Genomic DNA, 25147 nt, shown 5'->3' with positions numbered 1-25147 from the left:
ATGGTCCCACGTTCTGTTTCTCTCCGAGCGGGAAACGTGCATTAACACATATGGCTACCATAACGCAGCCCATCGCACTGTATGCACATCGAGACGTCGATGTGGCACGTATTATGCACGAGGTTCGATCGTCTGGATACCTCGAAGAGATTGTTTCTGGAGAAAGCTCGCTAGAGGAATCTCCACTGTGGAACTTGGTCCAGCCACAGTCCAGTGTATCGACGTTAGACGAGGCACTGCGCGCATTTCAGCAGCTTGATTCAAATTATGTGAAGTGCGCATTTTTTTGGGTGAATCCCCACGATGCTTTTAAGAATGCGAACAATAGCGCATATGTCGTCCGTGTGTCGGAGTCGGGCGATTCCGAAGGGGAGTCGCCAGTAGACGTGGATCACTTGTTGGAGATAGCGGCGCATATCAGTGCAGGTGTGCGCTATGAAACACTCTTGAAGGAGTAACCGCGGGCTTTGTCAAAGCGTTTACCCGATTATATTTTTTACCGGCCAAACCGGAGTTGGTAGGTAATCTTGCCTTTTACCACTCTGGAAAAGGAGAGAAAGAGAAAGAGTGAGCGAACGAATGTATCGACATGACTTGAAAACTCGTCACAACTTGCAAGCAAGGATGCCCTATCTTGTATATACATGTCCGGTATTTCGCATCTAGTACCTTTGAATTGATGTGTCGCACCTCGCTTCATATACGCATTGCTCATAGAATGACGTTGTTACACCTTCCTAGCAAGCCATAGTCTATCTAATATTTTACGACCATCGCAGAGTACCCACATGAACCACGGTTTCTGCGCAGCACAATCTTAAGTATCTGCTTCCTCAACATACCACTACATTCTATACACGTTCACGGTCTTGCCAGCATGCTGGATGAGACGAGCGGAAATCTCACCCACCGCTACAATACATGCAACAACAATCAAAATGATAATAATCCAGGTAATCTTGCTCATGGCTGCATTCGAAAGGTGTTCGTGGATCACCTCCAGCAGCTCATTTGCCACGGCCAAGCGTTCATTCAGCGTCTGTGCGCGCTCATCAATTTCCAAGTATGTGCGGATTGCATCATACAGCGCTTGCAAACTCGCCTCATTCCAAAAGAGATCTGGCGTGTCCAGCACGTCGCTCGTTAAATTTACATCCACACGCAGTTTGAACAGATGACCTGACATACGCAAGGCACCACGTCGACTCACACGCAATTCACCTGTCTGTGCAAGCTCCTTGGGAATATGCGAAGTAAGCTCAAGTGTATTGTGCATGTTTTCCTCAAACTCTGACAGCTTGGTGCTCTGGGCAATTGCATGGGCTAACGACAACTTCAGCAGGTGATTCGGCTCGCGGAATGTGAAAAAGTCGTTCATGATGCGCGGCGCACGCACATTCGGATCATAACAGAAGTGGAACAGCTCGCGATCGTAAGCTTTGTGTGGATTGCGGATCGCGCCTGACGTCATCAGGTCGGCAAGAATTAATTCTTCCTCTTCTTGCGTAAAGTTAAACATGACGACAACACCATAGGGTAAGAGTACCAACTCTGCCATGTCGAGCGCATCTCGTACTGATTGTGGTGCATGCTCATTCACATCTGCTTCGTGTGTGTGCGAAGCCTGATTAACCCGTACTACTCGCGTGCCGGCTTTCATTTGGTGCCGATCCTGAGCATCCTCTTCGACCATCAACATATCCCGTGCACTTGCTGAATCTGGATCGCTGGGTTCTTCGCTCGCCGAGTTACTGGGCAACATTTGGGCGGGATGATGATGATGATGGTGATGCGCGGGTTGTATCGCATCTTCGCGGTGCTCATTGGGGATATAGCCGTCCGTATCAATGTCCCGCTCAGACTGAGGTACGAAATAGTTGCCAATATAACCACTCTCGTCGTCTCGCTGGATCTCTCGCTCATGCCGGCTCTCTGCACCAGGACTGCCTGTCTGAGGAACACGCGAACTGCGGACGGAGGCACGGCCGAAGCCTGGGAGAAGCGGCTTGAAATACAAGGCATACACACATCCTTCGTACAAACGCGGCCGGACTCCATGCTCTCGGCGGATAAAGGCAAGCGCTGTCTGAAGCTGCAATGATGTCGAGACGGCATACGACGTGAGACGGGGTAATGGCGTCGTCGCTCGTGTAAGTGGCGACATGCGCTCAAATGTATAATACACAGGATTCTTGCGCTGCTGTGGTCGACGATGTGTTCGGCGATGTTCCAACTTTGCACGATCACCACCATGTGTGACATGTCCAGACTCATCCGCGTCTTCCTCTTCGACTTCCTCGTTGTCTTCGTCATCCTCGTCATCATCGTCATCATCATCATCATCATCTTCTTCTTCCTTACCACCGTTTCCAGCACCTCCTTCTTTGGTATAGCCTTCTGTTTTCTGTTTCATGCCCTTCTTGCCCTTTGTTGTTGGCACGGGCAATGGTGCCAACTGACTCTCGCTAGGCAAAAGGACATGTCGTCCACTGAACTTCGAGGCACGCACCGGCTTCTCGGCTCTCACAGGCAGTGAGTATCGTGGGAGACGCGCAGGTGTGCCTTTAAATTGTAGGCCAGGCTTGTCTATAACTGCGCTGCCAGGTAATTTTGGCGGCGGCGCTCGCGGCGCACGGAGTGGGGCAGCGCCTGCCTTAAGTGTCTTTGTACGGCCACCCTGGCCCTTGGACGGATCTGTCATTCCTTGTGAGCTTGACTGTGATACACGCGAGCTCTTGACACTGGGCATAATGATGCCGGACGGCAACTCATTTAACGCTGCGTCACCTGGTGTCTCGACCTCAAAGTCGTCCATTTCCTCTGGGTGTTCCCCCGCTCGCGACTCATTACGCCGTGTGCGCAGCGCAGATGCCGTCGAACTAATGCCAGGCAGTGGGAGATGGCGTTGTGCGCCGCTCTCTGCTGTGCGGCTTGAGCCCGGACCAGGTCGCTGCGCCATGAAATTAAGAAAGATGAAACTAATGAAGCCCGTGTGTCACACTTTGATCAAGCGCGCGTGGCTTTAGGCCAGCTGATGTTTGCGCGCATGCGTGCACCAAAAAAATATCATGGCAACCTAGATGGCCCTGTAGGCCTTCTTTGCCCCTGATCCTTGGCACACGTGATACAAGTGATTTTCATATGCGCACCTTATCCCATGTATTCTCTACCTGGTGATGCTCGATCCTTCTCCCATTTGGCAAGCCAGGTCGGAACGTGCGTGTGTGTTTGCTTTGGGCACGACCCTTGAGTGAGCAAGAGGCACTATCGAAGAGACCCGACAGAAAATCAAGTAGACTACGAAATTATCACCATGGATCCAGGCATGCTGATGCAGGAGAGAGCTAGTAGAGGAGCTGGCGCTGGACGAGCAACGGTTGGGCAAGGAGCCAGTTTGGGGGCGGATGTACGATCGAGCCCAGACACCAGTAGTTCTAGACTGGCGGCAGGCACAGAACAGGAGTCGCAACATAGCGTTTTTGCTGCGGGAGTGGGAACGCAGGCCGTTCCCGTGCGAGTGGGGCCGTTGCCCTCTTTAGCGCGTTATTCGTCGTCCGAGATCATCGTGCCTCCGCTCAACTTTGACATGGTCGCTCCCGGGGTATACAGAAGTGGACATCCCAACGAACGCAACTTTAGTTTTCTTAAGCGGCTCAATCTAAAAAGCATAATATACCTCGCGAACGATGATTATCGAGAGAATGTTGTTCGTTGGGCACAAAAGGAAGGTATTCGAATCTTTCATCACCGCGTTACGATGAACAAGGAACCATTCACCGAAATGGATGAGCAGGAAGTGGCCAGCGCAGTTGCGCACGTGTTGGATGAACGAAACCTTCCTGTACTTGTCCATTGCAACAAGGGCAAGTACCGCGTAGGCTGCCTTGTGGGATGCATCCGGCGACTCCAGCGCTGGAGCCATATTAGCATTCTTGAGGAATATTCGCGATTTGCTGGTGAGAAAATGGCTGATGAGGAATTCATCGAAATGTTCGATCTAACACAAGTCAAACTTGATCCTACACATTCTCCTGCATGGCTATAGGGCTGTTTGCAGTACACGCTGCAGGGCTGGCTGTACGATCTTGCGATTCGCCTGCGTATTACGCTGGCGCCACACTATGCCACTGATTCCTGGCATTCCTCGCACCTGACGTGATACTTCGAGACCTCCCACACGCTCGCGCTGCCCACTGCTTGTGCGTCGCTCACCTTTCCATGTATCGAGTTGCAAATGCACACCATCAGGGAACAGCTGCTGCGTGCCATGCTGTTCTAGCGAAGAAGCAATGCGCTGCAGTATGTCTGGCGCGCCATGGAAGGCCATGGCAAGGTCACGCCGGCTCTTCATTCGTTCACCACCGTGCTCGCGGTCATTCTTCCGTTCTCGATACGACAGAAGAATGACGGCCATGTCTAAGCGGCTCTCACGCATAAATGACGCAATTTCTTTCCACCAGTTATGCCATTCCTGTTCCGCCACGTCATCATGGACGGTCTCTTGCGATGCACGGGTCCGGTAGGCACCTGATATCCATGCCGATAGTGATAGCGGCACAGACGCAAGGCCCACTTGCATGTTGGACCCTTGTGATGTATGTACATTAGTTATCTTGAGATCGCGAAGGAGGAGTGCTTGTGTGTCGAGCTGTGACACATCATTTTTAACCTGCTGCATCTGTTCATTCCATGGAACAAGTCAGAGAGACGTCCATGCGGTCTTGAGCAGCTCCCACTTGGGCCTCTGCATTGGATAGTGTCGATGACGCCGGCGCGAAAGATGATTGTGGTAAGAGGTAAGCATACGCTCTGGCGTCTGTGGGTGTGCCTTTCCCAACCGGCTGCATCTTAAGCTGACATCCAAAGAAAAGGAAACGTAAGTTAGCGAGAGAACTTATTCACGCGCGTATGGAGATCCACGTACATTTCTTGTGTCGAGAATAACGGCACTGAGCAGCAAGTCAGCTAGCTTGGACGGTATGATGCCGTTGGGCCGAGATTCCATCGCGAGTTTCGCGACCAGACTCGACGCAGACCCAACGGGCTCGCGAGAGGGTGAACTTATGAATCGTAATTTGGCGTCCTCATGTGCACCATCATCTTCATGATGATCAACAATTACTTCGACGTGGCGTGCATTGCCGATGCCGCTGCCTTTCCAAGCAGGACGTAAGCTTGGGTGATCCACTAAGCCGAGCGACACATTTGACGCTGCACTGAATGCTGTTGAAGTCAGGTCGCCAAGATCATCTACGCATAACAATGAGTCAACAGAAATGCCCACACTTCGATATACTAGGAGATTCTCTTGTCGGTAGCGCAGTTGGGAACGGGGTGTCTGGATCAGCGGCACATACACGCTGGGTGGCAGACTATACTTGGTGGTAAAATAGCTCTGCCTATGGTTCATCACATAGCTTAAGGCAATTGCCGATGCAGCTGAATCAAGGTCGCCTGCCTCGTTGCCCATAAGGATTGTCATATGTTGTTCTTTATGATTGACATGTGTGAAAGCATACGCTTTCGTCCAGCTCAAATACTCATTAAGTTCGCTAGGAATATAGTCCTCGGAAGTCATATTCAATATGTGCGGATACACAAATGTTGGCCGGCGGTACAGCACGAATAGGGGCCAAGCCAGCAAGCCCAGGACGCAGCAGACGAGTTGGACGAGTTTATGCTGTCGAAGCATTCAACCAAAGCCACACGCGCGACGTGTGGAGATCTGATACTTCGACAGAGCATATTTTGGGGCCAATTTCACGTCGCCTAAGCTCTTCCACATTGCTGTGCGGCGACCAACGGTCGATCGGTGACTTTGGTTAGGATTGAGCGGTGGAACGCACAACCTCTACACTCACCTTGTCTAGTTCGAGTTTCACTGCGAAACGCGTGCTCGGCGTATGTTTTGGCACCGCATAAGAACCAGCGGGTATGCCAATAGGTGGCTCACGTCGGTGAATACACGTTTATTATCTTTCAGTGTGCGTCGATCCACTCGTTCACATAAACAACACATTCCATTGCGGCATCGCCTCAGCAGGTTTGGTCCTCCCTCAAGCCAAGGCTCTTCAAAGGACGGGTATGCGCGTCCAGGTGAGCTCCCTGCGCTGCAATTTTCCCATGCGCAAGTGCCTGAGGCTATGTCACGTTCGTTCACGTCACCGCCGTTGTCTCCAGGCCTCGTCCGAATGGTTCATGAACTCCTTGGTGAAAGAGCAAGTCCAACTACACCACAGGCCCAAGCGCTCGCTCATTTCTTCTCACGTCAGACGTCGTCAAGGTCGGCTCAGCACACGCTCATAGCCGCCGAGACAGGCAGTGGGAAGACACTTGCGTACCTACTGCCGCTCCTGCAACGACTGCACGAAACACGCGCCAAAACGGAACATGCTGATTTAAGGCACGTAAGAGCCGGCGCTGCTTTGGTTCAAATTATGCCACGCAGCATCATTCTCGCTCCAACACACGAATTGGCACGGCAAATCGCCGAAGTGGCCAAAGTCCTGTGCCACGATGCCTCTCACAAACTTCGTGTCGCGTGCTCATCTAAACCCTCTTTCTCAGTGACCATAAAAAATGACTTGGCGCATCTCTCGGAGCTCGCAGTTTCCACCGGTGAATATCACGGCGCACCTTTGTCGCCAGACGTGTTAGTGACGACACCCGCCTTCATTGCTGAGCACATGGACGACGACCTGTCGCTGCGACATGTGCAAATGCTCGTCATTGATGAAGCTGATACCCTACTAGATGAAGGATTCCGCACCCTCACCCAAAAGATCCTACGTGAAACACCGGGTGAATCGGCCCATGTATTCGTCACTGCGACGATCCCTCGCTCCATGCGCATGTACTTGGATGATGCATACCCATCGCTTGTGACTCTAGCGTCTCCACACTTACATCATCTACCGCAGCGCCTTTCCGTCATGTTTGTAGATCCAGGCGGAAACAAGGATCTTGCTGTGGTGAAAGAACTGTTCCGCGTCTTCACGACGCCTGGATGCGAGAAGGATCAGGTGCTCATTTTCCGTGACAAGCGCTCCGGTGTGGAAAGCCTCAGTCGTTTCTTGCATGCTCGCAACGTCGATCATGTTGCTTGGACTGGCGCAGCTGAGGACAGAAAGACTCGTACTTCACAACATGTTGCGCCATTTCTTGCAGGTCCTTCAGAACACTATGCACGTCGTCACCACCGTGACGTCGAGACGCCGCGTGTGTTGGTGACGACCTCGCTCCTCTCACGTGGCCTGGACTTTGGCCCGCATCTACGCCACGTATTTCTTCCAGATGCTGGGAGAAATACAACTCGCTCCGTGCATGCTGCGAACAACAATGCGCTCGAGCTCCTTCATCGTGCAGGACGTTCCGCTCGTGCAGGACGTGCAGGTACCGTTGTCGTGTTTGACAAGAACAGTGCGCCTGGTAAGACGAAGGTGCTTTTAAATCGGCGTGGCCAAAAAAAAGGTATTGTGCGAGGACAGATGGACTTGCTCGTCCGGGCGCTGCAACGTCCCAGCAAGTCATCTCGTCGTCGTCAACGTGCGTCACCCAAATCAACATCCTAAACACGTTCTCGTTCAGCTATATACATGCGCATGCATGTCCTTAAAATGCATAAAACTCCTGCATTGATACGTATATACCTTTTCAAACGCAGTTATGCATGTGTGCATCTTCGTACTAATTATGAGTAGGTTGTGAGACAGTTGCATGTGTCAGAACCTCGTTGCTTCGCCTGCCGAGACATTTCCTCCACATGTATCGAACGTCGCTTTCCCTTCCATGCATATTTTGCCACTACCTTGAGCACTGAGCTTGGGCAATTTGTGCGTGTAAGCAAAGGAGTGCCACTAGATATGAATGACATTGTGTATCGTTGGCTCAGTGATGTGCTTCTTCCAGTGCGTAATGTGTTTGCATGCTAATTCAGTACACTGAGCGAACGCGAATCATCTCAGACATAGGCCAAATCATGTCGGAGTACCGCGCTTTGCGACCACGCACAGATGTCTTCAGTACGTGTCGACAGTCTAGTTGTCAGCGACTAATGAAACACAGCTTACGATGATGGCCGCTCATTTCTCCTACTCCGACTTGAAGGCACACTACCTGTGCCCTATGCTGGTCATGTGTACAATATACCCATCCATCTTTGGTTCCCTCGCGCGTATCCGAAGGAGCCGCCAATGGTGTTTGTGATTCCAACACAGGCCATGCTGATCCGTTCGGGCTCACATACTGCCCATGACGGCCGGGTCCATGTTCCTTACCTGGATGTATGGCAACGCAAAATCGAGGGCTATTCCCTAATCGAGTTGGTACGTGAGTGCCAGGCTGCTTTCAGCATAGAACCACCGGTTATGGCAAAGCCCAAGCAGCCCCTTTCGGTAGAGGCAAGCATTGCTGGCAGAAGTCAGGATGCTAGTGCGAGTCCTATCCGCAATGTCGATTCCGTGTCACAAAAGCCAGCGCCTGTGCCGTCACGACCTCCAAAAGCTATTCCCAACTCAACAGTCTCACCTCCTCATCCCAAGCGGCCAGAGCGACCAGAAATACTCGAACACCTGGAGCCTTTTGGATTTACGCCTGGTACTTTGTCCAATGAGAGCGCTTCACCATCAGGCTCATCCTCCTTACGGACGGACATCGCATCAGGAGAGATAGAGCCGTCAAACATACCGGCACCTCAACGTCCGATGAATCCAGCGCTTTTAGAGCTTCATGCGAAAGTTTATGCAAAAGTATCCTCGCGCGTCACAGAAATCTTTGCCTCGCACTCGCAATCAAAGCAACGGCTTCATTTGCTGCTGGAAGATCTGGAGCGTGGCACTCCTGCTATTGATGATGAAATTCGTCGCTTGCGCGCCGTGCGCGACATTTGCTTAACGAATGTGCATCGCCTAACAACGACCATCGATGCAGCAAAACGTTGTACTGCTGAGATGGAAATGCGACCCGAGCCAGATGTTGATCGCATGCTCTCTGCGACAAGTCTTGTTGAAAACCAGTATGTAATTGTTTCTTTGCGCGAGATGGCTAACGGACACAAACTTTGACACAGACTACTGCAGCTCATGGCTGAAGATCAAGCGATGGAGGATACTTTGTATCAACTTAGTCGCGCCTTGTATTCGGAACAGCTTTCGCTCGATCGGTTCATAAAGCACACGCGTGTGATTTCTCGCGAGCAGTTCATGAAGCGTGCACTTGCTCAAAGAATTGTCCAAGGTTTGGGCTGGGATATGTCAGCCACAGCAGAAAGATCTTTGTCTCCGGTGACATCAGCGCGTACTTCTGTACCTCTTTCTAACTCTACGGAGATGACTCAGGCAACGGTTTCGTTACCGATAAAAGCGCATTATTCGAGCTCTAGTGATTAGTTTCCCGTTCTCGTGATTAAACGCACTTCGCCCGGTTTCACGCCCACCGATGAAAGCGTAAGCTTGCCATTTTGATCCACAACAAAATGGCTGGGTGTGAGTGTCGCAAATTCACATTTCCTCTCCACGTACCTTCGCCTCGTACTGGATTTAGTTCCGGTGAGTGCGCCAATCAAGAAGCGCTTCGGATCACAAAGCAAGCGGTATGGGAGATTGTGTTTCTGCATGAGAATGATGGGACTTCAAATTGACATGGCGACGTACTGAGGCCCAAGAACGCTGTGCATTGGGTGAGTCCGCTGATAGCCCGAAGATGCTGTACCCAGCTTTGGTCCATTCATCCGTGGCATCTCGGAAGCACTGTGCCTGCTTCGTACAACCTGGAGTGTTGGCCTGTATATATGTAAACATCATACTTTATTCGTGTCAAGTCAGCGTACCTTGGGATATGTAAAAATTACCACGTTGCGAAGTGTTGATACTTGCACTGCTTGACCGTCCTGATCAACGAGTTCGATATTTGGCAGGTTATCTCCCACATGGAGGATAGCTGATGATGTCAATGGCTCCTTTGCTTGTGTTTCTTTTGCGGCTAATCCTGTAGATGGTGAATCCTTGGATGTTGCCTCATTCCTAGTTGGTGTCCCAGAGGTCATATCGTTTTTGGTAAGCTTATCGTCCTGCTTTGTCGGCTCCGTAGTCTTCCTTTGCATTTTTTTGTTTGAAGTATCTTTCTGAGCTTCTAAGGCGCGCTTTTGTGCCACGCGTGACGATTGCCGCCGCATGTGAGGGGTGTGGGAGTCGGCTCCTGTCATCAACTCGGGTCGAGTCGCTGAATCTGGCCTGGAGTAGAACCAACTGGACGTGCTCCATGTGGAGGCGTCGACTCGCTCAAACGCCAATCTCTCCTTCCTTCTCCAGCACTCAATCTTCACGCACCGTTACCCTCCACGCTGAGACCAATCTGAATGAAGCTCTGCTATTGGATCCGAAGTATTTTTTTCATAGCAGGCAATTTAGGCTGCCGCTCACACCTTCCGCACGTGCCGAGCGATGCGTCACATACTCAAATCAGTCGGACTATATTGTTATCAATAAGTCTTCCTTCCCATGCAATCGCTACAAGGACGTAAGTAGGCAGAGGTAGACATGAATATACTATCGCTTACTCAAATATGTTGAATTTGAGGGACTATGCAAATGTACGTAGTTGGGGGATCACAGGCCGCCACGAAGCGAGAGCACAAGCTGCGATAAGCAAAATCCCATACGTACATGCAAGACTGTGCCTCCTTCGATACCAAAGTCCTTGATCATTTTTTCGTCGGACCTGGAGTAAGTTGCAAGTTGTGTGTGTTTACATACATTTGCTTGCCACCAAAAATCAAGCGTTGCTGAACAGGCGGAATTCCCTCTTTCTCTTCGACGCGTTCTTTTATACGAAGAATCTGTAAAAGTCAGCGCTACTTGTTTTCGTTTGACCATACTTTATCTGTCGCATCGACATCAAGCTCGATCTCTATACATGAGCAACGGAGCTCTCATCACTGCACGCGCCGCATACACACGCACCTTTGCCAGTCAGAGTCTTGACTTTGATCAACATGGTTGTAGCTGGCGTGTAAGTCACGTGGCCCGTGCGCCCTGATAGCCCGAGCATGCACACGCATTTCCCTATTTAATTGCCAATCGAGCGAAGTTTGTGTTATCTTCGTATCGTTCCACACAAATGCATCTGCTACCTCGGGAGCGCGATAAGCTGTACGTGCGCGAGATTGGTTTGCTGGCGCAAACACGCCTAGCGCGTGGAATTCGTTTGAATGAGACAGAAGCGATTGCTTTGATCTCTGCAGTGCTGCAGGAAATGGCCCGCTCTGGCAAGTACACGGTAGCGTCGCTCATGCAGTATGGTAAAACGCTCCTAGGGTATCGGCAAGTTCTTCCAGGCATCTCCCAGACGATTCCAGAGGTCATGATTGAAGCTACTTTCAATGATGGAACATTTCTTGTGAGCGTCCATGATCCAATTTGCTCGCCTGAGGGGAACTTGTCACTTGCATTGCTCGGCTCAGGCCTGGAAGCGCCGTCACCAGATGTGTTCCCACGTATTTTCACTCCAGAGGGACCTGTTCCAGGTCGAATCATTGCGCTGGATTCTGCCCCACCGATCACGCTGTTTCCAGACTACCGTCGATTGTCGCTTGAGATGACAAATACGGGCGACCGTGCCATTCAAGTTGGTTCACATTTCCCTCTTCACAAAGTGAATCGTGCGCTTGAATTTCCACGTGAGGTAGCTAAAGGATATAAACTAGACGTGGCAGCTGGCACGGCCATTCGCTTTGAACCAGGTGTGAAAAAGCGTGTGACTGTAGTCGAGACGGGCCCGACGTACAGGCGACGCATTAAGGCAGGCGATTCGGAGATACTTCCGGGCCCAGAGCCATTTTCACTGTCGCGGGCGGCGTATGCATCACTGTATGGTCCGACGACAGATGATCGTGTCCTGCTTGGCGACACGAATCTCTGGGCAGTCGTTGAGAAAGATCACACCTCATACGGCGACGAGTCGACATTCGGTGGTGGCAAAGTCTTGCGTGACGGCATGGGTCAGTCACCAGGACGTGCTTCTTCTGATGTGCTCGATACAGTTGTCACGAATGCCTTGATCGTCGACTACTCGGGCATCATCAAGGCGGACATTGGCATCAAGAATGGTCTCATTGCTGGAATTGGCAAAGCAGGTAATCCTGATACGATGACATATGTGACACAAAACATGATTATTGGCTCTTGCACTGAAGTAATCGCTGGCGAGAATCTGATCGTGACTGCTGGCGGTGTCGAAACTCACACCCATTTCTTGTCCATGGACATGTGTATTGAGGGTCTGGCCTCTGGTCTCACGACGTTGGTTGGCGGCGGTACGGGTCCAGCTGCTGGCAGTCGAGCTACCACATGCACTCCAGGGCCTTGGCACATAAGAAAAATGCTCCAAGCGACCGATACACTACCGGTGAATGTCTTGCTGACAGGCAAAGGCAATGACTCTGGTGAGCTTCCTCTGCGAGAGCAGATTGAGGCTGGCTGCGGTGGTCTGAAGCTTCATGAAGATTGGGGTGCGACACTTGAGGCCATTGATACATGTCTTCGTGTGTGTGGGGAGTATGATGTTCAGTGTACGATCCACACGGACTCGCTGAACGAGTCCGGTTTCGTAGAAGACACACTAAAAGCCATCGGCGGTCGTACTATCCACACGTACCACTCTGAAGGCGCCGGTGGTGGACATGCGCCAGATGTGATTCGAGTGTGCGGTGAGCCGAACATTCTACCCGCGTCGACGAATCCAACACAACCGTATGCATCAAATACGATCGATGAGCACATGGACATGCTCATGGTGTGCCATCACCTGTCAAGAAATATCGCGGAAGATGTTGCGTTTGCCGACTCACGTATCCGGGCTGAAACCATTGCTGCTGAGGATGTCCTGCACGACATTGGAGCCATTAGCATCATGAGCTCAGACTCCCAGGCCATGGGACGTATTGGCGAAGTCATATCTCGGACGTGGCGTGTAGCCGACAAAATGAAAGAGATGCGTGGTCCTCTCATTTCCTCGCATGGCAAGGACTCGCTGACCAACGACAATGCACGCATCCGACGCTATGTGGCCAAATACACGATCAATCCAGCCATTGCACATGGCATCTCGCAACACGTTGGGTCCGTGGAAGTAGGCAAGATCGCTGACCTCGTACTATACCGACCCAAGCATTTTGGTGTACGCCCAGAAAACATCATCAAAGGAGGCCAGCTTGTCATGTCAAACACAGGCGACTCGAACGGCTCCATTCCGACGGTGCAACCAGTGTACTTGCGCCCGACATTCGGCTTCCAGCCAGTCTGTGCAGCAGATAACAGCGCAGCATTCGTTAGTATGGCAAGCATTCGGAACGTCGGCAAGTATGGCCTGAGGAAGCGCTGCTTGCCTGTTTCGGGATGTACCGGTCTTGGCAAGAAAGACATGAAACTGAACTGTGAGACACCCAAGATATCAGTGGATCCGGAAACGTACGTACGCAAATGATGTTGGCCGTGGGCAAAAGAGATGAATCTGCGACTACCAACATGCATCCTTGTTTTGTGCTTGACTAACCCATTGCAGTTTTGTTGTCACGGCCGATGGCCAAGACATGAAGACTGAGCCTGCGACCAAGGTTGCGCTTTCAACTGGCACAGGTATATTTTAAGCTGCGTTTGCTCGCTGCGTTTCGCACTCGTTGTGGAACTTGCGCCCAATATGCGGCCTGTGCCTCTCCATACAGAATGTATGATTGTGCACCAAGTTTTTCTACTAGCATCGACGCCACACTTGATGCTGCACACCGTATATAGGCAACAGACAATTCGGGCCGCACGTCGACATAGTCGATAGCATTCACAGACATTGCCGCGAAGTGTGCTTTGAGCGTATTTGGGCTTGGTGCTGCTTCTGGTGAGATACGCAGTGCCACTATCGTGTGAAGCGGATAGTCGACATGGTTCGATACCGGAAGGTGCTTTTGTCCTGGCGTCGCAGAGTGTGGAGACAAGCCTCCCTCTTTCTCTGAGTGCTTGATCTGTTGCACCATATGCAAGGATCGCATGTCCTCTGCAGTTTTTTTCGCCATCTCGATGTTTTGTTGTACAATCGATGCGCGCCATGCCTCATATTCTATCCGCAATCGCTGGTATCTGTCCCAAGACATGCAACGAAGTGGCGTCGTTCTAGGCGGGCCTGCCGTCGTCGAGTAGCTCCAATCCCAGTTACGCAGTAACAAGGTAGCCGTCGTTGTATCCACACACACAAATGCATCATGCATCAGATCTGTCGTCATCATTGGCTCTCCATTCACTGTAGGTGGAAACACCGCATACAGGCGCATAACATGTTTGGGATCAGCCGCTTGAACAAGCGCTAAAACGCACTCGGCTATATCCAAGGCATTACATGCATGTTCAGATACATGTTCCTGACGTGAGCTAACACGAGCAATGAATACGCTATACGTACGATAAACACGACCTGAACATGCACGGGTGGAGCGATTTTAACATGAAAAGCATCGCACCCACGCTTATGCGGTGTAAATGTCCTTGCATATGTGTGTAGAAAAACGTACCTGAATTACATGAAAGGGGTATAGAAATGCTAGGGCGGCACACATATCGGCACTGGACTTGCACCCAGCCACATGAAGTCCTTCGTTGGCCAAGATTCGTGCTACGTGCACCTCTTGGTTCGTAGCTCGAAGTATGAGTGCTGAAAGCGAATTATATTTATCAGTTCCTGTTGAAGACTGTGCTTGAAATACTGGATTTTCTTCCTGCTTAGGATCCGGGCGCCTACTGTTCTGGCGCTCTGCCCACCATGACGACAGCTGATTCAGCAACACTGATGCTACAGGACGCATGTCCTTTGGAACGGACGTCTCTGCCTTTACATGAGGTATCACAAGCGCAGAATGTCCTTGTGGGTGTATTCTTTTAGTACCTGCAACACTACGCGGTACAAATGGCAGCATGAAAGTGAGCACAAATGGCAGTCAGTAAGAACAGCAGCGGCCATGCGCCTTATTAGGTCGTCATGTCAATTTTGAGAGTGATGAGGCCCTGAATTGCATTGCGCGATAAGAGGAGACCGATCGGGCCGCGCCGCGCACGGCCAACCCCCAAGGTCCACGTCATCAGGACACACGCACAGGCCCCAGTCCATGTGACTGGGCTGCACTGCTGGGGTCCGTGGGCGGCCGACTTGGCCGCCCCGAACCGAAGCACAACCGCCAGTTCCACTAGTGTCCTCCACGAAACATGCACGCGGCGTGGATTCTCAGTGCATTGCTCGTGTTAGTGGCTGCCGTTGTGCAAGCCTCGAATGTATTGGATTTGACCGATACGAAGGCATATGATGCCGTTGTAGGCCAATCAATTGGTGTCATGGTCGAGTTCTTTGCGCCTTGGTGTGGACACTGCAAGCGTCTTGCTCCTGAGTACGAAAAGCTTGCGGATGCGTTTGCCACCAAGAAGAACAAAGTACTTATCGCCAAGGTCGATGCAGACGCAAACCGCGAGCTCGGTGAGCGCATCAATCTGAAGGGTTTCCCGACGCTGATGTACTTCCCACCAAACTCGCAAGAGGGCGTACCATACTCGGGTGCTCGGACGACGGAGGCACTTGCCGAGTTCGTGACCGAGCAGTCGCAGGTACGCAGCAGCCTCGAGCCACCGCGTCCGCCTGCGGCACTTGAACTGGATGTAGACTCTTTCGATCGTGTGGTGATGGATCCTGAGCTAGATGTGCTCGTTGAATTCTATGCGCCCTGGTGTGGACACTGTAAGCGTCTGGAACCAGTCTATGAGGAGGTCGCACGCACACTAGAGCGTGACGACCAGTGCCAGATGGTGAAGGTCAATGTCGATGACCCGAAGAATGCGGAGTTGAAGAAGCGCTTCCAGGTTTCGAGCTTCCCGACGCTGAAGTTCTTCCCTTCAGGCTCCGATGACAAGTGGCCTCGCCCATACCTTAAGGAGCGCACGGCCGACGATCTGCTTGCCTTTATGAATGAGAAGTGCGGCACGTTCCGTACCAAGGAAGGCACTCTGACGCAGTTTGCTGGTCGTATGCCCGCTCTCGATGGTCTCGCAGCCCGCTTCTATGCGGCTGCAGATGCGACGCGCGAATCGATTCACCAAGAGGTCGCCAAATACGTCGAAGGCATGAAGGGTGCTGTTTCTTCGAAGCGCAAGGCATCTGCTGGCGACTACTACCTGCGCGTGATGGACCGCATTACTCGCGATGGCACTGAATATGTCCAGCGCGAGAGTGACCGTCTTTCCAAGATACTTGCCAAGAGTGCAGAGGGTCTTACGGCACTGACGGGCCACAAGATTGATGATATTACGCGCAAGATCAATGTCCTTTCGGCCTTTATGAATGAGCGTATTGCCAACGCGGCCGAGAAAGCCACACAGGCTGCCGCGTCGGCCAGTTCTGAGGCAGAGGAGACTGCCAGCTCAGTGCATGACGAACTATAAATCTTTATAGCCGTCTGTAGACGTCTCTACCGACTTTTTTTTTCATACATAACATTGCACAAGATTCTATGGATCTGTCTCTATTCTTGGGCGGTGTGTGCCTTGGGAGTTTGTTCGCAAGCTTGAATTCCGCCTCCACTCTTAATGCAGACGTGTGCATAACGAACGTCTCGCGAACCAAAAAATGGGTGTATCACCTGGTCAAGACGCCGATCGCCGCGGCATTAGAATCCGACCTGGGTTCTTTGGCTGTTCCCGTTTCTTTTGGCGCATCGTGAAGTTTTTTGAATTGGAACCGCTTACCGTTCTGTAGTGACTCTTTCAGCTCTTGGACGTCGAGCATGGAAACACACGTGTCTCTCGAAGGCACAGTGCAAGGCAAAGCGGCCACTCTTCGTCTTGTGGGCCAAACCTTGGAGGTCATTTTGAACAAGAAGGAGACGTGGCTCCAGGTTCCGGTAGAACTGGTCCTGGATGTGTCGTGGAAGTCACCACATCTTCTGATTTCGCTTCTTGCTCCCAAACGCCACTCAGAGCACGCTTCTCGGATCCTTACGCGAGATCAATGGGCTCAACGACACGCGAACAAGCATGTTGCAAGCCTTTCCTTGTTCCAATTCCGCGCACACACGTATGATGGGAGCTCGTGGGCGAATACCATGATGAAAAAGGCATATGATCGCACCCCAGCCAGGCGCAGAGTGCTTGTCATTTGCAATCCATCGAGCGGCAAGGGTCATGCCAAGCATGTGCTTGAAGATGTGACGAAGCCTATATTTCAAGCGGCGAGATTTGAACTTGACGTTGTTGAAACTACGGCGCGTGGAGATGCATTTCGCTTTTGCACCACGTTGGACGTGTCTCGGTACGATATAATGGCCTTCGTCGGTGGCGATGGCACATTGCACGAAGCCATCAATGGCCTTGCTTCACGCAATGATGCAGTGCGCGCACTTTCCATTCCACTGGTACCTATACCTGCAGGCAGTGGAAATGGGCTGTATGTGAGTTTGCACGGTGCAGAGATTGGATTTTCTGCCCCCGTGGCATGTTTGACCGCGATCAAAGGCGTGCCCTATTCGCATGAATTGATGGCTGTGACGCAGCCGCTGGACGCTTTCGGATCAAGCGGTCGCTGGCCGTATACGCTACGGAAAACAACGAAGGACGGGCGTGGTTACGTGCAATTCTATTCGTTTATGTCACAGGCGATTGGTATTATGGCAGATATCGATATCGGCACAGAAGCATGGCGATTCATTGGTGACATACGCTTTACGTTGGGCTATGTATTTGCTGTTTTGCGAAATAAGGCGTGTCCCATCCATGTTGATGCGTATTTTGGTGCTTCCGGCACGGCGAGTCATGCCTCTATGTACGAATGTGCCCGGCAGACACCTGTTCGCGTGCTGCAGCGAAATGGGCAGCTACAACACTCTAGTGCCATTCTCCACCATGAACAGATGCAGCCTCATACGCACGTGGACACAACAAAGGATCTACCATCTGACGTGCACAGACTCCGTTTTGGGACTGTGCTAGATGAGCTCCCCATGTCGCCCACGCCATTTGATCCCACGTCTGCATCACATCCGCCTTCCGATGTATGGACTCGGATTCATACAGCTGTCTCAACGGTGTATACAGGCAAAGTGCCTTATGTTGCTCGAAGTCTCCTGGCCTTTCCATATACCTGCCCGGACGACGGCCTTTTCGACGTCCTTCTTCAAGAGCAACGCTCATCCGCTATGAAAAAGATTATGGCAACCACGCGTGGGGAGACCGGCGACCACATTTTCGATCATGGGATGGACTACTTCAAAGTCGAGGCACTTCGCATCACGCCATACGAAAATGCCATGAAAAAGAACCCGCGTCATTACATTAGTATTGACGGTGAATCGGTCCCCTATGCACCATTCCAGGTGGAAGTGTCGCCTCTGCATGTTTCGCTACTCACGCTGAGTGATGACGAATGGCTCGCTCCCAGCATTCGTGCACGTACAATCGATTCGCATGCAAGCCGATATGCGTCTACTGCGACTAGCCCCGATTCATAGTATTTCCCTCACCACGTCGATGGCTTTCTTTGAAAGAATCCCAGTATATGGCTTCTTGTCGAGCCTCTTCCTCGGCATCGTCGGCATCGCGTGTGCCATCATTTTCAGCTCGTTCCGCACGTTGCTCCCGTGGCGTTGGCTGCTGGCTCTGGCTATGTCCACCTCCTTGAATGATGTTGCCACGCCGAGCTTCCTCTTCGAGGTATTCGTCAATGCTCATCGTAGGTAATCGGTGCGAGGGGCGAAACACTTCCGAGGCAAGTTGCTCTCGCTTTGTTGCTGTGCTCGAGGCTGTGATTGTAAAAGGGCGAAGTGGACGCCCAGTTTCGCTTAAAAGCGGTCCATTAGCAGCAGATGCCGACGTCCAACCTGTATCAAGACGCCATGTCTTGTCTGGCTCTGCTGAATGACCGTGCGCATCAGTTAGTGAAGGCGGCGGTGCATGGCTCAAAAGTTCCAGTTCCTGCGTCGCAGACTCTATGGTGTTTGCCGTGCGTAGCGCATGCAACACAATCAGTAGACACAAATACCCACGTAATCCTGATACGGGCAGCACTTCATATGATGGCGTAACAACACGGTCCAAGTCTGTACCGTCGTCATCGTCATCGTCATCGCCATCGTCCTCGCCGTCGAGAGCTGGATCACTTGCATTAGTCTTTACTTTTGTCTGAATGACAAGAAGGTCGTAATATACATTGGAGGGGGCTTCTTGAGTGGACTTTGGTGCTTTTCGGGATCGGTATGCGTCCCGAAAAACAGAAAGTTGCGCCTGCACGGCCTTTTCAAGCTTGTATTGTTGGATTTTGTTCATGCGCTTTTCTGCCGGCGAAAGCATTTTTGATGGCGTCTCGGGATTGAGATAGGGCTGCAAGAGCCTTGTCAATGATGTCGGAAGGATCTCATGCTTGCGAGCGATGGTGAAAAACACACGCGCTGCACCGATGGCCGCTTGGACATGACTCTTGCGCAGCTGCAACCTATCAGTCTGGGACTCTATGCGGGCACACGTCTCAAGTTCTGCTTGCAAGCTCGGGATCAGGAAGAGTCGAAGCGACGGTGTGCTTATGTCGTCCTTGAGATCATTCGCACTAATAATCGACATCGCGTCGGCCGCGTGCGCTACCTCGCGCAATAGACGAAGTACGCTGGCATCATCACCGCTCCTTTTCTCAGCGAGCCGGAAGGCCGAATCAAGTTTCAAGGTCAATGATGCGTCAGAGGATTCTGGATCGTCTGCCATCATCTCTTTCTCTCAAGCGAGGCTCGCTGAAACAGCAGCAGCAGCTCTCACTCAATGAGCAAAGCCGTCGCTCTTACTACTACATTTTTTGACATCAGCACGCGATACACATTCATTGTCTTATGTACTTAATCATATTTACTAAACGTTTCTCCCCTCGGCTCGCACGGCCCCATTCATTCACACACTGGTACAGTGAGTCGCCGGCCAACTCTAATCGGACATGCCCCATGACATGTACGCGGATGTAACGAGCCATATGGATCCCGCCACAGTGACTTCAATACTTGAAAAAAACACGAAAAAGACACCCAAGGAAATAATTGGATACTCATACATGAGATAACTGTTTGATAATGTTAGAAAAATTGTATCGCCAAAGATGGCCATACGTACGATGCACCGGATAGGAACGCGTTAAAGCACAATGTTGCATGTTCAATTTGCACGACGCTAGGGTGAAGAGTGACGGGAGTGTATGTGGAATTCTCCAACTGTTTGGAGGTATTCTTTTCGACGTTAGAAGCACGCCCTATTCGTACGATAGCATGAGATGCCAAGTATCCTTTTTGACGAAATACCACAGGTGCATTTGGTGCATGCGATGCATAAGGGACAATACGACGCAGAAGAGGAACTTGTACAAGCTGTGTCGGTGCGACAGGCTCGCTGAAAATAGGTTTCCACAACATACGCCAAAAGCGTGAAGTCCAGCGCACAGCCCATGGGTCAGGCACAAGTAACACAGGCCGAAAAGACTCATATAGGATGATTCCATCACTTGTGACAAGAGACAACTCTACCATAAAGTTTCCCATCTCCTTATTGACTTGGTTCACAGGGATGCGCAGGCCGAGTGACACGTCGTACATCTGATCTTTCTCGAACATGGGCACCCTCGCCTCTTTCTGCCAGACGGGTGGATCAGACGGGAATGAATCAAGCAGAACTTCAGCCCATGGTGCATCATTCCCATATTGAAGCCAAACATCTTTGGACAGTTCGACTTGCGGTACCCAGGCATAGTAGAAACCGCCAAATGCGAGTAACGCCATTGCCATGCAAGTCATGTGCAGTCCACATAGCATGAGAATGCGCAAAATAACTCGATGAGATGTGCGAGAGAGAAATAATGCATATGTGACTCTGTATATGCATAAAAGAGGCCATACAATCGTGACTCGCCATATAGCATAGATGTATGTCTTCACATTCTGCGAGACCAAACCCAGATGTGATGGGGTATCTTTGGAGCGGCGACGCACCCATCCGCGTCGCTTTGCTGCTACTTCATTTGATGGTCTATTCGCGAGTGACACAGGTCGCGGTGTTATTGATCGCCCCATCGCTGGTGAATGAGTTCTGGCGCCAAAGTTTCGACTGGTAGACTCAGCCATTTCAACGCATCACTCGCTCCTCCGCAAATCGGGTGGATGCAGCATCAACATGTGGAGGCGGTTACGCACGCGTACTACAGAGATTTAGTTCACTCGCATGGGGCGAGTTTGTAAGAAGCGCACGTGGCCTCTGCTCGTCAGAGGCAGGTGAGAGGTAGGAGGCTTCTAGTGTGTGTGTGTGTGTAAATTTGTCAGGCGCAAGTTTTGAATAGACTTTGTCAGTCAACGACAACATGGCGACGACGAGCGGCGGTAGTGACTACAGCAGTGCTATGCGCAAGTTCAAGCTTGTATTCCTCGGAGAGCAGTCTGTCGGAAAGACGTCATTGATCACCCGCTTCATGTATGATACGTTCGATGGCAATTATCAAGCGACAATCGGCATTGATTTCTTGTCCAAGACGATGTATCTGGACGACCGTACGGTTCGCCTGCAATTGTGGGATACTGCAGGGCAAGAGAGGTTCCGCTCGCTGATTCCATCATATATCCGTGACTCTTCGGTGGCTATTGTCGTGTATGATGTGACAAATCGTGAGTCGTTCAAGTCGACGTCCAAATGGGTCGAGGACGTGCGAGCGGAACGAGGTAACGAAGTCATCATTGCGCTGGTTGGAAACAAGACAGATTTGAATGATAAGCGGTATGTATGCGTGTGAAGTAATCGTATTTTTCAAGTGTGGCCAGGTCCGACATTGTCCTGAGCACCTGCTAGATTGACATGATCTGGGCCTGCACACTGTTATCATGCATCTTTTTTTTTTTTCCGAACATACTAACGCATGACAGCGAAGTGTCTACCGAGGAAGGCGAACAGCGAGCTAAAGAGTACAATAACGTCATGTTCCTGGAGACGTCCGCCAAGGCAGGGCACAATGTCATGCCGCTATTTAAAAAGATTGCACAGGCTCTTCCTGGAGGAAACGATGCCCAAACAGATGGAGCTGCGCCCCATCACAGTACGTATGATGGCTGCATAAGCATTTCTCTCGGTCGCTTTTCTATACAACTTACACCAATTTTCCAGCCATCGATGTCTCTGCTCAAGCGGAACCTGAGCAGAAATCATCCTCTTGCAGGTGTTAACTACGAGATCCTGGCTCCTATAAGCAGCGCATATGCGTCCGGTAGTAAATGTACAAGTGATTGAATATGGTTGACCACGGGTGCCCAGGCTTCTCGAACTGTTATAGCGCTTGCGCGGATTTGTCGCAGGTGGTGCTTCCTCGGGCGAATGTCAATCAAGATGCCCCCGGGGGCATATGATGCATCAAAGTGGCGCATGCACTCCGTGTACAAAGGCAAGTCATAGAAAATATCCACCAGCTTCTTTATGATTGTTTTTGTACAATGTACAAAAAAGAATGGCACCGCACATGCCAGATAATACAAGAGCACGGTCGGAAACAAGAATACAAGGAGTGTGAAGAGGATTGTGCCGACAAACAGCTGATCCACCTCATGTTCAGCATTGTCAAGACGCCCTCCATGTAGAGCATTGCGCTTCTTACCCCGAAACACGTCGAATAGTTCGCTGGCCGCGTGGAGAAAGAATGCGTAGACATGCACCAAAATGCTGTACAAGACATGGAGGTGCAATGTCGCTACCGTCAGACAATCTGCAACCATGGCGATGGCGGCTGTGATTCCGGCTATGCGGCAAGCCACGATACAAATATGTACAAACCATGGAACATGCGTGTCAAAGAGTCTCTGCAGCATAGAATACCATAAAGTGATGCTTCCCAGCGTATCAGCAAGAAAAAGAGCTAGTTCGTGGTTCAACTTGATTCCAAGGGGCCAATGAACAAGCCAGTTGAAAAGAGCGTCAAACGCTGCTTGGTCCACGTAAGCGAGTAGAGCGCGGAATGTATCAACGAGAACAGTTTGCCATCGTCTCAATATGTGCGCAAGGAGCCACCCTAAACCCAGATCAAGCGCCAATGATAACAGAGCATTCCAGCTCGTTTGTTGTGCATGCTGCATTGCATGCAAGTTGTTGCCCACAGACCCATCCGTTTCGAGGTGGGAACGAAGAGTATTCCAGTGCATTATATATCTTGACCATGCAGTAGCAACTGCGACTCGCTTTTGCACTACGCACCACAGAAGCGAATACTTTGCGCAGCAATGAGGCAAGATAGGCAAGCGCAAGTGAGGCATATAATTGAGAAAACCATGCACACATGCACGGCGTGGAGGTATCGGGGTATGTATGCATGCATAATGGGCCATGTTCATATACTGGATAGCCATGCGCAAACTGCCTGTGCGTTTGGGGGATCGGAGCTCTTCAAAGCGCATGGGATCCATGGCCACAAGACGTTCAAGCCGTGTGAATGATGCTTGCGGATCTGAGACGTGCTGGATGCCAAGAGTGAGAGACTGCCCGTACAGTAATTTTGGTGGTGCATACAAGAAAAAAGACAACTGATGCGGCCTGACAGCCAGCTCGGCGTCGCATAGGATGACATGTGGTCCTAGCTCGTGCAAGCTTGCTAGCACAGGTTGGCGCTGGGTATGGGACGTGGATGATGGCGAATTGTGCTTTGGAATGCACTCTCCCAGCCTACGTGCACTGGGTATGCACGACCAAGGGCGCGGAGCTGTGTGCGAATGAACGCATGCCACGACCACGACAAATTCATTTTTGTGCGACTGCCAAGACCAGCCGTAGATCGAGCCTATATTCTCAGTCTGTGTGATAGGCCAATACACACGCACAATCTGCACGGATTCGTAGGACGCTTTGGAAGCGCAGAATGGATGAGGCCTGTTCGATCGCGACCGCAGCGGGGACGATTGTGTCAAGATGGGAAAGGATGAGGACGACCGCGAGTCTAGTTCGTCGAGAGCTATGCGGCGGCTAGCCAGCACGCGCGCAGTGTAGGAGATACATACTGTTACAACAAAAGCGATAGAAAGGGCACTGAGTGCATGTGTGTCAGTGCCTTGCCACATAAGCGGCGGCGAGGGACGAGAGAATCGAAAAGCAACAGATCTGGTTGGTTCATGGAACCTGGATGAGAGTGGGGGCTGACTGAATTCTGGAGTAGGGGGGGGGTCAGTGGAGGTGCATCACTTTCGCGCGGCGCGGGCGATAGTGAAGGGAGAATTGGCAGTTATAAGGATGAGCAGGAGTGTTCCATCGTACGGGTAGTTCCGCGAGTGCTAAAAAAGCGGGCGCGAAACTGTGTTCCTGACCACGCCAAAGATGAGCACATCATAAAGGGAAGGGGTTGACGAAGGTGGCGACAATGTGGCGTAAGCAAGAGCAGCGCACAACTTTTCCAAAAAGCATGGATTCTTTTGCATACAAACTATAGGCAAAGTCATATACGCGTGGCATACGCAGAGCCGACACACATGCACATGAGTGCGCAGGCATCCATGTACGAGGCAACAGCAAAGAATGATCAGGACGGTACGCAGTCACATCCATACAAATGCGTAGACACACACACACACACACATAGGCAAGAGCTTCATTCATCAGACTTGGGATTCCTGCGGCGTGTCTTTGGGACTCTCGTTCACATCAATGAAGCCGAGACGCAGCGCATTGTCTCCGCCCGCCTTGGCAATATCGCGAGCGCGCTTGGACTCTTGGTGCTGAACCTCGATCATGCGGTTCTGGATCTTGTTTGCACGCTCAAGCTAATCAGAGATGTCAGCACCATGTTTTGCGCGTGCGCCCGTGCATACACACACACATACCTCTTTTGTGTGATGCAAGCATTCTAGGTAGTCGTCTCTTAGAAGCGAGCATTCTGCTGGCGACTCCGACGACACGTAACACTTGCGAAAGTCTTGCCAGAATGAGAAGCAGCGCGATGGACCTCCATTCACACCGAAACCAGACTAAACAATGCACAACGAGTGTCAGCATTCAGCAGGGAAAAAAAAACAAAGACAAAATTCGTGCGCTTAGGTTCAAAGCACATGTTCGTCAACGTACCGCCATCCTTGCGAGCCAAAAAC

The 25147-nt window shown here is 51.2% G+C and overlaps 15 protein-coding genes across 15 annotated transcripts; 6 read left to right on the top strand and 9 right to left on the bottom strand.

Moving 5' to 3' along the window:
• Window positions 1–844: 844 nt before the first annotated feature.
• MGL_3936 (uncharacterized protein) lies at window positions 845–2959 on the bottom strand (the record flags this gene model as incomplete). The annotated part of the gene is made up of 1 exon (XM_001728890.1): window positions 845–2959. The coding sequence occupies one exon, from the start codon at window positions 2957–2959 to the stop codon at window positions 845–847; it is 2115 nt and encodes a 704-aa protein (XP_001728942.1).
• A 1080-nt stretch (window positions 2960–4039) lies between these two features.
• On the bottom strand, window positions 4040–4579 carry MGL_3935 (uncharacterized protein; the record flags this gene model as incomplete). The annotated part of the gene is made up of 1 exon (XM_001728889.1): window positions 4040–4579. The coding sequence occupies one exon, from the start codon at window positions 4577–4579 to the stop codon at window positions 4040–4042; it is 540 nt and encodes a 179-aa protein (XP_001728941.1).
• A 315-nt stretch (window positions 4580–4894) lies between these two features.
• On the bottom strand, window positions 4895–5692 carry MGL_3934 (uncharacterized protein; the record flags this gene model as incomplete). The annotated part of the gene is made up of 1 exon (XM_001728888.1): window positions 4895–5692. One exon carries the CDS (start codon window positions 5690–5692, stop codon window positions 4895–4897), a length of 798 nt encoding a protein of 265 aa, XP_001728940.1.
• A 994-nt stretch (window positions 5693–6686) lies between these two features.
• On the top strand, window positions 6687–7571 carry MGL_3933 (uncharacterized protein; the record flags this gene model as incomplete). Its single annotated transcript, XM_001728887.1, has 1 exon — window positions 6687–7571. The coding sequence occupies one exon, from the start codon at window positions 6687–6689 to the stop codon at window positions 7569–7571; it is 885 nt and encodes a 294-aa protein (XP_001728939.1).
• A 621-nt stretch (window positions 7572–8192) lies between these two features.
• MGL_3932 (uncharacterized protein) lies at window positions 8193–9062 on the top strand (the record flags this gene model as incomplete). Its single annotated transcript, XM_001728886.1, has 1 exon — window positions 8193–9062. The coding sequence occupies one exon, from the start codon at window positions 8193–8195 to the stop codon at window positions 9060–9062; it is 870 nt and encodes a 289-aa protein (XP_001728938.1).
• A 320-nt stretch (window positions 9063–9382) lies between these two features.
• Window positions 9383–9613, bottom strand: MGL_3931 (uncharacterized protein; the record flags this gene model as incomplete). Its single annotated transcript, XM_001728885.1, has 2 exons — window positions 9383–9476; window positions 9519–9613. 2 exons carry the CDS (start codon window positions 9611–9613, stop codon window positions 9383–9385), a joined length of 189 nt encoding a protein of 62 aa, XP_001728937.1.
• An 844-nt stretch (window positions 9614–10457) lies between these two features.
• MGL_3930 (uncharacterized protein) lies at window positions 10458–10992 on the bottom strand (the record flags this gene model as incomplete). Its single annotated transcript, XM_001728884.1, has 5 exons — window positions 10458–10466; window positions 10662–10716; window positions 10752–10834; window positions 10874–10905; window positions 10959–10992. 5 exons carry the CDS (start codon window positions 10990–10992, stop codon window positions 10458–10460), a joined length of 213 nt encoding a protein of 70 aa, XP_001728936.1.
• Window positions 10993–11115: 123 nt separating this feature from the next.
• On the top strand, window positions 11116–13642 carry MGL_3929 (uncharacterized protein; the record flags this gene model as incomplete). Its single annotated transcript, XM_001728883.1, has 2 exons — window positions 11116–13463; window positions 13558–13642. 2 exons carry the CDS (start codon window positions 11116–11118, stop codon window positions 13640–13642), a joined length of 2433 nt encoding a protein of 810 aa, XP_001728935.1.
• Window positions 13643–15242: 1600 nt separating this feature from the next.
• MGL_3928 (uncharacterized protein) lies at window positions 15243–16466 on the top strand (the record flags this gene model as incomplete). The annotated part of the gene is made up of 1 exon (XM_001728882.1): window positions 15243–16466. One exon carries the CDS (start codon window positions 15243–15245, stop codon window positions 16464–16466), a length of 1224 nt encoding a protein of 407 aa, XP_001728934.1.
• Window positions 16467–16807: 341 nt separating this feature from the next.
• MGL_3927 (uncharacterized protein) lies at window positions 16808–18526 on the top strand (the record flags this gene model as incomplete). Its single annotated transcript, XM_001728881.1, has 1 exon — window positions 16808–18526. The coding sequence occupies one exon, from the start codon at window positions 16808–16810 to the stop codon at window positions 18524–18526; it is 1719 nt and encodes a 572-aa protein (XP_001728933.1).
• Window positions 18510–19772, bottom strand: MGL_3926 (uncharacterized protein; the record flags this gene model as incomplete). Its single annotated transcript, XM_001728880.1, has 1 exon — window positions 18510–19772. One exon carries the CDS (start codon window positions 19770–19772, stop codon window positions 18510–18512), a length of 1263 nt encoding a protein of 420 aa, XP_001728932.1.
• A 210-nt stretch (window positions 19773–19982) lies between these two features.
• Window positions 19983–21115, bottom strand: MGL_3925 (uncharacterized protein; the record flags this gene model as incomplete). Its single annotated transcript, XM_001728879.1, has 2 exons — window positions 19983–20115; window positions 20166–21115. The coding sequence occupies 2 exons, from the start codon at window positions 21113–21115 to the stop codon at window positions 19983–19985; spliced, it is 1083 nt and encodes a 360-aa protein (XP_001728931.1).
• Window positions 21116–21399: 284 nt separating this feature from the next.
• MGL_3924 (uncharacterized protein) lies at window positions 21400–22432 on the top strand (the record flags this gene model as incomplete). The annotated part of the gene is made up of 3 exons (XM_001728878.1): window positions 21400–21809; window positions 21956–22125; window positions 22341–22432. The coding sequence occupies 3 exons, from the start codon at window positions 21400–21402 to the stop codon at window positions 22430–22432; spliced, it is 672 nt and encodes a 223-aa protein (XP_001728930.1).
• MGL_3923 (uncharacterized protein) lies at window positions 22253–24127 on the bottom strand (the record flags this gene model as incomplete). Its single annotated transcript, XM_001728877.1, has 1 exon — window positions 22253–24127. The coding sequence occupies one exon, from the start codon at window positions 24125–24127 to the stop codon at window positions 22253–22255; it is 1875 nt and encodes a 624-aa protein (XP_001728929.1).
• Window positions 24128–24658: 531 nt separating this feature from the next.
• Window positions 24659–25130, bottom strand: MGL_3922 (uncharacterized protein; the record flags this gene model as incomplete). The annotated part of the gene is made up of 3 exons (XM_001728876.1): window positions 24659–24823; window positions 24884–25027; window positions 25125–25130. The coding sequence occupies 3 exons, from the start codon at window positions 25128–25130 to the stop codon at window positions 24659–24661; spliced, it is 315 nt and encodes a 104-aa protein (XP_001728928.1).
• Between the last annotated feature and the right edge of the window lie 17 nt (window positions 25131–25147).

Source organism: Malassezia globosa, assembly GCF_000181695.2.
Source record: "Malassezia globosa CBS 7966 chromosome Unknown mgl_sf_11.1, whole genome shotgun sequence".
NCBI classification, from domain to species: Eukaryota; Fungi; Basidiomycota; class Malasseziomycetes; order Malasseziales; family Malasseziaceae; genus Malassezia; species Malassezia globosa.
This window is presented reverse-complemented; position numbering and strand designations above follow the sequence as displayed.